Source organism: Mesoplodon bidens (assembly GCF_964165515.1).
Source record: "Mesoplodon bidens genome assembly, chromosome: 14".
Classification (NCBI taxonomy): domain Eukaryota; kingdom Metazoa; phylum Chordata; class Mammalia; order Artiodactyla; family Ziphiidae; genus Mesoplodon; species Mesoplodon bidens.
In genome coordinates, this window is record NC_138170.1 from 16,595,171 (window position 1) to 16,607,679 (window position 12,509).

General features: G+C 47.2%; 1 protein-coding gene across 1 annotated transcript; it reads right to left on the bottom strand.

Annotated features, from left to right (window-relative positions):
• Positions 1 to 858: 858 nt before the first annotated feature.
• Positions 859 to 12,301, bottom strand: LOC308627558 (protein FAM170A-like; the record flags this gene model as incomplete). The annotated part of the gene is made up of 2 exons (XM_081253870.1): positions 11,145 to 12,301; positions 859 to 875 (listed from the first exon to the last, which is right to left on the bottom strand). The coding sequence occupies exons 1-2, from the start codon at positions 11,824 to 11,826 to the stop codon at positions 859 to 861; spliced, it is 699 nt and encodes a 232-aa protein (XP_081109996.1). The 5' UTR covers positions 11,827 to 12,301.
• Positions 12,302 to 12,509: the final 208 nt, after the last annotated feature.

The window sequence follows — 12,509 nt, forward strand, 5'->3', positions numbered from 1 at the left end:
GCTAGGGGTGCGGTAGGCTGGGCAGTGTCTCGATGTGATCTCCGGATTCCTGAAAAAGGAATTTAAAAACATAATAACATGCATGGGCCATGCCGGAAGCTGAGGGAGCAGGTGTGGTAGACGAGAGAGGGACATTTGCATGACGTAGCTATGTCGTGAGCTTGGTGTCTGTTGGCCGTAGGAGGCAGTGGTGTATCTGGTGTCATCTGTGGGCTTTTCATCTGCGTGTTGGGGGATACTGGAGCGGTGTCTGTATACACGGGTGTGGAGTCCAGTGGTGAGGACTGTGGTATGTGAGGGAAGCGTATGGATGCGTGTATGACGAGGAGTGTGAGTTTGGGAATATCGGTGGTGCATTCCTTGTGGAATGGGGCTGTGGTGCAGGAGGAGAGTACTGTGGAGCACGTGCTTGGGGTTCATGTGTGCACGGAGAAGGGCTGTGCCTGGAGGGCGCATGTGTGTGTGAGCTGTGTGGACCTGAGCTGGATGGCGCTGCTCTCAGGCTGGAGGTGTATGATGCAGAACTCTGTCCTTCTCTGGAAGCAAAGGCAAAGAGAAACCCTACATTTTTCTCTGAAGATGCTTAATCTGGTCCCTCTTCCCTCCACCTCAAGTCCAGACCTTTCCGGCCACTGCTCCTTGACTTCCCCACCATGGTAGTACCAGGATTCACACCCGCCCCCCACCCCTGACTCAGCTGGGATACACGCCCTCGTAACAGCTCAGCCATCCCGCCCAGGCTCCTCCACAGAGCCCTCATCACCTCTGATGACCTTGGGTTTCCTCTCAGCCTCCCTGGGATCTGTGTGCCTCCTGCCTCACAGCCAAGCACCCCCTCACCTGAGGAGCCCCGCGCCCTTACCGGCGTACATGAGCTTGCGCGGAGAAGAAGCACAGGAGAAGTGTTTAGGGGCAGAGGAGACCTCCCCTGGCCCTGGGCTGCAGCCTTGGGCCACCACAGTGGATCCAAGCCGAGGGGGATCCTCTTGTGACTTCGAGATTCCTGAGGGAGGAATGAAAGGCTCAGGGTGGGTTCATCAGTCCTCTGTCCACAAATATTTACTGAGTGTGTGACACGTGTCAGGTGCAGTGAATACACACAGTTGAGAGTGTGGTTCCCAGTGGATACTCCAGGATTTAATTCCAATCCATACTTATTCTCTCACTGTCTAGTTGGTAATGTAGGCCTCGGTGGTGACTGTGAGTGTGTGGGAAGAGTGAGTGATGTGTATCAGTTAAGTCTGTGGTAAGTGTGGGGTTGGCATGGGGAGCACAGTGCAGATGTGTCTATCTGTGTGTGTGGCCTTTGTGTGCATGGTTTCTGTTCACAAGTCAGGAATTCTGGGACATGTAACTTTTCCTCATTACATGGTGTGGCTTGTATTTATGGTGCGTGTTCATTCATTCAGTCACCAAGATTCAGTAAGCAGCTACTCCTGTGTATCCGGCACTCTTCCATTGTTGTAGTCTTTGGTAACGCTGCACATTCTAGTAGGGGAAGACACACACTAAACAAAACTACAATAAATATATAATACATCAGCTGGTGGTAAGTATATAAGGGTTGCCAGACTTAGCGAACAAGAATACAAGGCACCCAGTTAAATTTCAGTTTCAGATAAACCCAGAATACTTTTTTAGTGTAAGTATTCCCATGCAGTGTTTGGCCTGACTTAGTTTTAGTGTAAGTATGGCCCATACAATATGTGGGACATACTGATACTGAAAAATTACTTGTTGTTTATCTGGAATTCAAATTGAACTGGATAGCCCATATTTTCTCTGGCAATCCTGACCTGGGTTACTGAGACTGTGGTTTACTGTGGTTTGTACAAAGCGGGTCTGGCATTACTCAAGAATGTGTTATAAGTGTGGTGTGTATGACACGTGACTGGTTCTTATAGAGGTATTTAGAGATGGCTGAAGTTAGCTGTGTTTGTGCAAGAGTTGAGGAGATACATATATATATAGTGTGTGTGTGTGTGTGTCCTATATATATAGTGTGTGTGTCTATATACATATCTCATCTCCAGCGTTTGGTGTTGGAGGAGACGATTGTGATACAGGTGGGTTGTATGAGAACGTAGTACAGAAGGGATGCATGTATATACCTCCATGTGCTGTGTGTGGTTTACTAAGGAAGTTATATGTGGGGTGTGTGATATTTTTGCTGTATCAGAGTGTACATGGGTGTATGAGTTACTGTCTCATGAAACACCCCTAACAAGAATTCTGTATACACTCTTACGTACACCGAGTGTCAGCCAGGTCCAGGCAGGGTGACAAGAACTTTACCACGCAGACTTTATATCTGGTAAGCACTCTAACCCCATTCATCTCGCTCTTCTCTGCACTACCACACACACACACACACACACACACACACACACACACACACAGTCACACACAGGAACATAGAGCAAAATATTCTGAATGGTCAGGGGCAGTCATTGCCTTCCCCAGCCTGTCCCAGCCACTGCCTGGAAATCTGCCTGCTGTCTAGAGCTCCATTCCCAGGGCCCATCCTACAGTCTCCAGGGCCCTGGGCCTGGTAGGAGCTACTGGGCTCTAATCTGGGGCAGAGGCCTCTAGCTGGAGCTCTGGGGTGAGCACCCCTCTCCCAGGGCAAGCTACTCGCCTACATTTAATGCACGCAGGCACCCCGTGGCCCGTGGCTCTCAGAGCTCCCCGCAGGACCCTGAGGCCATTTCTCACCCCTGCTCACGCGGTCTCAGTCTCTGGAAAACCCTTCCCTTCCCTTGATCTCCTTTGGGAAATTCTTCCTGTTGAAGGAATAAAACCTCCTTGCTTTCAATATGACACCATCCCTAGACAAACAATCTTCTTTCAAAGTGCATTCCACTTGTCAAGATATTTTTCAACAGGGCCTTCAACTCATGGGGCTTCTCTTTCCACTTTGGTAAAAGAGGCCAAGCAACTCATGGGTCTCTCTCAGCATCCTTGCATCCTTCACATCCCCCACCTCATGACCCCAGGGAAAGATCCAAGAGAATAAGAGAGAAATCGGGGACTGAGAAAAGCTGCACCTCTAGGTCTGTGCAAGCAGGATGCAGCCTGCTATGAGTCCGACAAAGCTCCAGGCCCGGCTGCCCCAGGGGAGAGTCCTCAGACCAGCGGAGCTGACCTCCCATCTCCCAGGGGGCATCTGGCCGTTCTGTGCCGTCTCACACCACAGGGACCCTCCGGATGGATACGGCAGCGTCAGTGAGACAAGGTCTCTCGCTCCCTGCTTCACAGGTGACACGTTCTCAGTCCCCCCCATCCTAGAGAAGGTTTAGTTTGGCAGAAACCCATGTGCCCCAGCATGTTGCCCCCCACATACCTCCTCCGTTCTCGGCAGTTTCCTGGGACTCTTCATTTTCCAGATGTTTCCTCTTTTGTCGCCGTTTCATGGTACCAACTAGAAGTCTCCCTTAGAAGATGCCTCAAGAGATGTCCAACTCCTCCTCTTCCCTACAGGTTGGCCCTTGTTGGCTCTTGGGCAATCCGTTGAAATGATTCAATACAAATAAAAATAGTCAAGTCTCCTAAATGGCTGAAAAACTTGTACCACTTAGTGAACCAGCAGTACTGCCTAGTGCTCACCAGGGCTGTTATGTTTGCAAGGTTGCCAGGCGCACAGTGGAATTCTGTGACCTCAGTGATGACATCAGAGCATTCCGTGGACCTAGGTGGAGCACAGTGTCTGCAATAGCACAGGCCCCATTTTCAAGAACATTTCCTTTTTCCCAGCTGAACCTTTCCCGTGAAAGGGAAAGGTTCATACCATATCTATTATAAATTGTATCATACCATGTCTATTATAAAATTCACATTTTGAGTGGAGATCTTTTCATGTCTTTTCTAGAGAGATTTAATATGAATATTTTCAGTGGTCTCCAGTTTCCCTGTGGATTATTGACATTTTAAACTCTGCACTTCAATTTTCCCTCAATACGTGTAATTTTGTCACAGCTATTTCTGTACTTAAAGATGAGGAACTATATAATTGATTTCTTCATTTTTTTCCCATCTCTTTCCAAGGTACTGCATTTGATTGTGTCTTACGAATGAGTGAAAAATGCTAGTCCTTGAGTCAGGACGTTGGGCCCTTTACCAAGTAACTCAACCTATCTGGGCTTCAGCTTCTGTATGTGCCATCAAGAGGCTTGGACTAGCTGACTTTTCAAATGCTGTGTTTCTTTGATTCACTCTCACTTACTGATCTGCCACTTAAGAAGAGGGTCTGTTCTCATAAAGTAACAACAGTCTTTTCCTAACCTTGGGTTGGGTGGAGTTTAACTGTTCGTACTCAGTTTGTTAGTTATATTGCCTTCTACGTATGCTTAGCTCTAAATAATTTATATGGCTCTTGTGACAATTTTTAGATCTTCTTTTTTTCTTATTTTCTTTTACAGTTTCTAATTTGTTATCGCCAGTGTAGAGGAGCCTGATTGACTTTTAAAATTTATTGATCTTGTATGTGTGTGCCTTGTTGAACCGTCTTATTAGTTCCTGCTAGTTTATCTGTGGGTTCTTTTGGGTCTCCTAGATAAATGAGCATAGGAAATGTAAATAATGTGTTCTTTGGATAAAGTTTATTTTCTTGCATCTATATATATATAGAAGCAATATGTTGAATTGATTTAAATATTTAAATACTTACATACCTGTTATCACAATCTAACATTCTTGATCTTATTTTCTTTCAATCAATATTATGTTTTCAAGATTTATCCACGTGAATCCATATAGATCTAGGTCTTTGATTTTTGACTGCTTGATATTATTTCATCACATGCATATAGCATCATTTATTTTCCATTCAAGCATTATTGGACAATTGGATTGTTTCCCTCCCTTCTCTAGAACAAACAACATTTCCTAGAATATCCCTGAAGATGTCTGACAGTCGAGAAGGGCCAGGCTGCCCGAAGGATTGCTACTTGCTTTCAGCCACCTTCCAACAGGCCGTCTCCAGCCAGCAATTTGAAGCACAGCTGAAATGAAAACTGCCCCAAATGTGAAGATCTTAGGAGCTTCCTAGAAGGTGGGAGGTTAATGATAGGCATCCTGCTGGGATCCCAGGGGAGTCTGAGCTGGCCTGAAGCTCATCTTCCTCCTCCACCGCTCAAGAGAAATGTGGAGGAAAGAAGCCTTCAAAAACTCTGAGCAGGCAGAGGGAGAGATATTGGGGGCCGAAGGTGTAACTGAGGTCTTGGAGTGGGCTGTGAGCACGCAGAGCCTCTAGAGAGCCAGGCTCTGCCTTCTGAGAACTTCTCCCCTAAGGCTGCTCATAATTCAGGTGATACCAGCCATATAGAGCCGACTTGGCCCACACTGTCACAGAAAGCCTTATCAGAATCTCTTCTTCTTCATACACTCTTGTGTCTGTTACTTGGTTATTGCCTTTGGTACTCCACTGATGTGAACCACAGTCGCCAGGGGATGGAGGACACTAGTGACCCGTCTTGCTCTGTGGCCTCAGTCCACAGCTTGAGGGTAAGGGAAGAGGCCAAATGAAGGTCAAGAAGGAAAGATGGAGTTTGAAGAGAAGACCTGAGTTAAGGGTGTCTTCTCAAGTCTTGATGACTGAAATGTAGCTCCAGTACCTGAAGTCCTGCTTGTTCTCAAGGCTGACCACGGGGCTGGGTGCACTCAGTGAAGGAACCGTATACACTTAGTATTTCCTTGCTTGCTCACACTTGCCCTCCTCTCATACACCCTCTGCAAGACTGCTCTTCCCCTGAAACAACTTTCCACCTGCCACTGTCATCTCAGGAACATTTGCTTCCCCTTCCTAGTGTCCCCCTAGAATGCCATTGCAGCCAATTCATAATTGGATAATCATGCTTCTTACCATATTCTCAGCAACTTCTGAAAACTTTTATTCACTTTATTCCATAGTCTTCACCCATCAATAATCTTCCTTAACTTCCTAGCTGCAGGTTAAGCCATTCGGAATCATTTCTTTTTCTTTCTCTTCTTTGGCAAATCCTTTCTATCTTTTAAGGTCTTTTTCTTGTCTCTCTACCATCCTGCCTTGCTGAACTTCTTTTTTTTCCGTTTAAGTAACCTTTCAATCTCCTTCCCCAATTTCCTCATAAACATTGAGAGTTTATTCCTCACACGTTAGACAGCGGTTTATGAATGGCCAGGCATAATGGACTCAGAATGAGTTGGCACCCCCGAGGTACCTGTCTTGCTGGGGAGCCACAGGTGAAGGGCTGGCTGCTGGACACATGTTTGCATGGAGTCAGGCTGAGTGGCCTCAGGGTGTTTGCTCTGCACTTGTGTGTGTTTCTCCCTAGTTGGTTTCCTTGTCCAGCCACCTGTGACCTCCCTCCATCCAGCCCAGGGAATCCTTCTCATCACAGGGGTAGGATGTTTGTCTCATTTTCCATCACATCCTTTCCCCAAAGTTTGGTTGTGAGTTGTTCCCATTCCAAAGACCTTTCCTCTTGGAAGAGAAAAGAGAAAATCTTGTCTCTCCTTTCCTCTCACTTCACTTCTGCTCTATTATCTCCTCCGTCCAGAATGGCCCCCTGACTCAGATGGGTGTAGATCCAAAGATGGCAAGAACTGCCAGCAATTCTGAGATAATAATACGGATGGATCAGGAAAACGTGAAAACCTTTATCCCGCCACATTAAAAAACATTGCGCTTCCAGTGTATTCAGAGTCTCAGTGTAGAAACACAAATGATAGAGAAATTGAATTACACTCAAGTTTTTCTTTCCTGCTTTCCTGTTTTATTCTAATTCTCCAAGTTAACATGATAAACTATTTGTTAGGTAAACTTTCAGACATTTTCTACCCAGGCACACTTTTCTTTTTTTCACATAAGAGTGTGAACTAGGTCACTTTCAACATGCTGTGATTCTCTGATTCACTGTCTCCCACCGAGTCATCCACTGATAAAGTCATCTGTTTCATGGAGAAATATTTCCAATAGCTAATAGCCAATGTCTGTGGAGTGCTTACTCTGTGTCGGTTTCTTGTAACTACTTTACAGATCATTTGTACAACGTACCCATGGACCAGGTACAGTTATGACCCCCAAGTGACAGATAAGTGCAGATAAGTACAAATAAATACAGAGGCCAAGTGACTTGCCCAAGACACTGGAGCAAATCAAAATCCATGCCTGTGTAATCATTTTGCCCTATTGCCTCTGTCTGGGAGGCTTGATGATTTGGCAATTAAAACCTTAAATATCATGTTCCATTTTTATATCTGTGACACAAGCGTGGGGCTGTGATATGGGGTAACTAACCTGACTACTTTTGAAAACACTCATGCACCTGGATGAAAGTAAACCAGGGACTGCAAGCTATAGATTTAAGGTTTCCTACCAACTTTTAAAAATAGCTTCTTGAATGCAATTTATGTAGTGTCAAGTCTAGGATGTAGTCCAAATAGTAACAGAAAAATGGAGATATGTAGAAAAATACTTAAAGTTGACAAGTATTGGGAGTGTAGTATTTTTGGGGCCAGCGTGTAGACCACAGGAAAACTTGCTGTTTCCATCCCAGAGGGAAGAGCCCTACGTTGCAACTGCCAAGGTCCCTGGGGCAGCAAGTGTGCTCACTGCTTCGTAAAGAAGCATCCTCACTTTGATAGAATCATATGGGAGCCTTACATTTGGTTAGCAGTTCTACGTTTTTGATGTAATAATATTTTCAGGGTGTGGGAGGGTATCAAGCTCTGAAAATACCCTTGGAGAGATTTGCTTATTAAGTTTGGCTTTTTCAGTCTCCCTACTACTTCTTTACTAAACACCAGGCGGTTTCCTTCAGTTTTCAGAACCATGTTGTTTTTCCCTTGTCTAATGAACTTTGAAATACTTTTGGATGAGCTATGAAGTTTGGGAAAAAATAAACATCTCTTTAAAATAAGGAAGATAATAACAATGACAAGTAGAAAACGCTCTAAAACAGAGAATATCCTCCATTCTAGCCAATGACTGGGGCTGGAAGGTTCGTGCTCGCTGTCCAGGACGTAGAAATAAAAGCTGAGGAGGCGCTGAGGCGTCTCCTGGATCTCTATGAGCCTCCATCATTTCTGAAGGGTAGGGTTGACAGATAAAATATAGGCTGTTTAGTTAAATCTGAATGTCAGAGAAACAACAAGTACATTTTTAAGATTAGTATGCCCCAAAGAGTTCATAGGATCTACTTATACTAAAAATAATGACTTATTATTCATGTGAAGTTCAGGTTTAACTGGGTATCCTGTACTTATATTTACTAAATCTGACAGCCCTACTGATGATCCACAATGGAGGCAGTTGAGAAGCGGTACATGCTGGCTCTCGGACAGTCAGAAATGGCTTCAGCAGATCCAGGTACAGTATGAAATTCTTTTTGGATGTAGCTCAGAAGCCATGGCCAGCCCTATGACTGCAAGTACTGCCTCGGGTTTCCCTGAGGTGGGGTAAACCTTCCTCTTAATGGCCTTTTGGTAAGTCTGGAAGACCATATCCAAGGGGAGCCCCAAAGTCAGTTTCATCCTCACAACCATGTTTCCAATTCCTGGAATTGGCTGCATGTGACTCACAAGAGCTGAGGAGGTTTGTGGAAATTGGGAGTGTCATAGCTTGAACCCTTTGTAGGTAAAGTTTTGCTGTTGTGAGTGTTTTAACAGGAGCAATGTGAAAGACTCCAGGTCCCCAGGTAGATAGAAATAATCCTGTTCTACCTCTGTGTATGTGACAAGTCTCTAATAGTTCAGAGAGCAAGGATCTGGTCTTAGAAAGACTGATCCAAGCTTGGATGTTTCTGGTGACAAGGCAAGGTCCTGAGTTTCAAGTTCACCTTTTATGGTTGAGGAGACACTAAGGTGGTCAGAAGGGAAATCATGGAGGAGACCTTGGCTTCCTCCATCGTGCAGGCTTGTATATGTGGTTCTATGTAGATTGTGTTTCAAAGGTGGAGCTTGTTTACAACTATGAACATTCTCCGATGTGCTTTTTGGACCTTCATTCCCAGAGCGAGAGCAGTGCCGAGGCTCTAGAAATGCCATGGATATTCTGAGCTGTCAGTGGCATTTCCCAGGTACTGTTGCCTTGGTGCCGCTCCTTGAAACGTCCAAAGGGATTATCATCTGTCGTGTGGCGGGTGCTAGCATTGTGAAAGGAAGCTGCTGCACCTGGCTCAGAGGATTTGGGATGTGGTGGGAGGAGTAGTAGTGCTACGACTATAAATTGTATCACAGCATATCTATTCCATCTTGAGAGTGGGGTTGGGGGGTTCTGAAGGGGGGCTTTTATTGTACTTTTATACATTGTACCCTTGAAACTAATTCAATTTTTTAAAATTAATTAAGTTATTTTGGGCTGCATTGGGTCTTTGTTGCTGCTAGCGGGCGTTCTCTAGTTGCAGTGAGCGGGGGCTACTCTTGGCTGTGGTGCACGGGCTTCTCATTGCAGTGGCTTCTCTTGTTGCGGAGCATGGGCTCTAGGCACGCAGGCTTCCGTAGTTGTGGCACGTGGGCTCGGTAGATGTGGCACACGGGCTCTAGAGCGCAGGCTCAGTAGTTGTGGCGCGCGGGCTGAGTTACTCCGTGGCACGTGGGATCTTCCCAGACCAGGGCTCGAACCCATGTCCCCTGCATTCGCAGGCATATTCTTAACCACTGCTCCACCAGGGAAGCCCAATAATTCAGTTTTTTATAAAGAGAAGATTCCTAATAGTATTCCAAAATTTTAAAAATATGTAGTTGGATAACACTATGAAAAATTAACTGATATATTCTTTTATTATTTCTCTTTGCTCCCTGGATTTTTGTCCCCATCCAGTCAGCTAGGCACTCTGAGTTCACTGCATTAGGAAGGTAAAGACTCAGCAGAAATGAGGGAGAAAAAAAGAAAATTCTCAGCTTTGGAATGTTCACAACGGAGGCCACAGTAGAACAGGTGAGAATTCTGTGAACAAAAACTAAATGTCGTCTCAAATGCAAAACAGTATTCTCTGCACTGGGAGGCAGGAGAGCGAGGGAGGGAAGGACTGAAGGAGAGAGATCAGTGTGGCCAGGGACATGGAGACTGTGCTTGAGGACGATAGGCCCAGGAAGAGAATCAGAATCTGGAGAAGATTCAGCCTGCACGTGATCATTGCCTCCAGCCAGCACCCTCATCTCAGACGTTGGGAAATTCAGAGAGAGAGTGGGAGTACGTCAGGAGGGCCACGCGCATAGTCTGTGTGGCAGGGGTTGTGGCCATTCCCTATTTGTGAGGAGTCCCCAGCAATTTGCAGGCCTCTTCTGGAAAATGCTGGTGGACGTCTCTAGTGCTTATGTGAAAGCTTGTTCACAAACCTTGAAAGATACAGATGTAGATGACAGATAGATGCATAGATAGAAAAATGTAATTAAATAAAAGCTCCAGGAAAGGTTTGGAAAATGCCCTTTATTGCATAGGACGCTTCTATCGTCATATGATGTTAGACTGAGTGCCGGTCCCTTCATCCTCCTTCAGACCACGGCCTTCTGTCTGCTACTCTCCCGAGGGTCCTTTCTTCTCCCTGGAAGGGATAAAACAAATGAGGTAGAACAGGAAGAGACAAGCAGCACTCCAAGCTCTGCTGGTCAGGGTTACCCTCCAGCGTTGCCTTAATGCTCAGAGCCACACACACCACAGTGAGCTTGGCTCCAGATCAACTACCACGCAACGAAGGTTCTGGAACATTTCCATATCTCGGGGGACCTCATTTCCACGTGACTCTCTTTCATATTCCCCTTTGTCACAGAAGGCTAGGTCCAGTGGTCCGGGTGAGATCTCGGCTCAGGCCCAAGGCTCTCAGACCTCAACGGTCTGGTCCTGCCAGAGCCCCTGTCCTCTCTGGAGACCACTCCTGGCTCTCTCTGCCGAGAAGGCGCTGCTGGCAGTACGTCCTCTAAGAGTTGAGGTCCGTCGTGCAGACCCTGAGAAAACTCCTAGGAAAAGGCTCCACCTTCTTGTTTACGTCAACAGAGCTCAATGCCTTTGGTAGTGCTGGGTGTGTCCCATTTGATGCAACTGCAGAGCCATTAGGTCAACCAGCACATGTGTGCGGCCCCTTCCCTTAGACTCCTCTGGGCCCTCGTGACATAGGCTCAGAAGACTGCCAGCCTCAAGCCTTACCTCTTCCGAGGGACGGCCACACCGTCTTCCAGGATCTTCGGTCCCATGAATCTCAGTTGCTGTTTGGAACTCAAAGGAGAGAAAAGACCCTGCCTGCGGGGTCTCTTTGGGCTGGGGCCTTCCCCCGTGGGCTGCGCTCCCTCATTCTCCTTTTCTTCTTGCTTCTCTTCCTCCTCCTCCTCCTCCTCCTCGTCGTCCTCCTCCTCCTCGTTCTCCTCCTCCTCCTCCTCGTCCTCCTCCTCAGGGGTGCTCTTGGATTCCACATTGCCCATCAGCTGGACCATGGTGAGATGAGAGACACGGCAGCTGAAGCCCTCCAGGATGCCGAACTTCACGTGCTGCTGGAGGATCTCCAAGGCGGGGAAGACCCGGCAGCAGGCCATGCACCTGAAGCCGGTCTCCATGGTCACCATCCAGTCCGCTGTCTTGGCGCTGGGTCTCTCCTCGACGGCAGGTGGCCCTGATGGGCTGCCTGGCTCTGCCCTTTCCTCATACTCTTTCTCCTCCCCAGTGGGCTCACTGTCAGACAGGAGGCTTTCGGTGGACACATCAGAAGAGGGCTCAGTGGCTACTGCGCACACATCCTCAGGAAGGGTCACTTCTTCTATCCTCAGCTGCTTTTCAGGCAACTCCAAGGGTTTCTTTGTCTTCCAGGAGACAGCGACACCCTTGTTCACTTGTACCTGCATGTAGTATATTTTCATGCCCCTTTCCTCTTTGTCTGGGTGCAGATAGTTCTTAGAGGGTGAAGAGGGTGAGGAGGAGACACAGTGTGATGGGGGAGCGGTCTCTCCTTCTCCCTGATCCTGGGCTAGGGGTGCTCTAGGCTGGGCAGTGTCTCGATGAAATCTCCGGATTCCTGAAAAAGGAAATTAAAATCATAATAACATGCATGGGCCATGCCGGAAGCTGAGGGAGCAGGTGTGGTAGACGAGAGAGGGACATTGGCACGACATAGCTATGTCGTGAGCTTGGTGTCTGTTGGCCGTAGGACGGAGTGGTGTATCTGGTGTCATCTGTGGGCTTTTCATGTGCGTGGGGGGGATACTGGAGCGGTGTCTGTATACAGGGGTGTGGAGTATGGTGGTGAGGGCTGTGGTATGTGAGGGATGCGGCTGGATGCGTGTACGACGAGGAGTGTGAGTTTGGGAATATCGGTGGTGCATTCCTTGTGGAATGGGGCTGTGGTGCAGGAGGAGAGTACTGTGGAGCACGTGCTTGGGGTTGATGTGCACTGAGAAGGGCTGTGCCTGGAGGGCGCGTGTATGTGTGAGCTGTGTGGACCTGAGCTGGATGGTCCTGCTCTCAGGCTGGAGGTGTATGATGCAGAACTCTGTCCTTCTCTGGAAGCAAAGGCAAAGACAAAGCCTACATTTTCCTCTGAAGA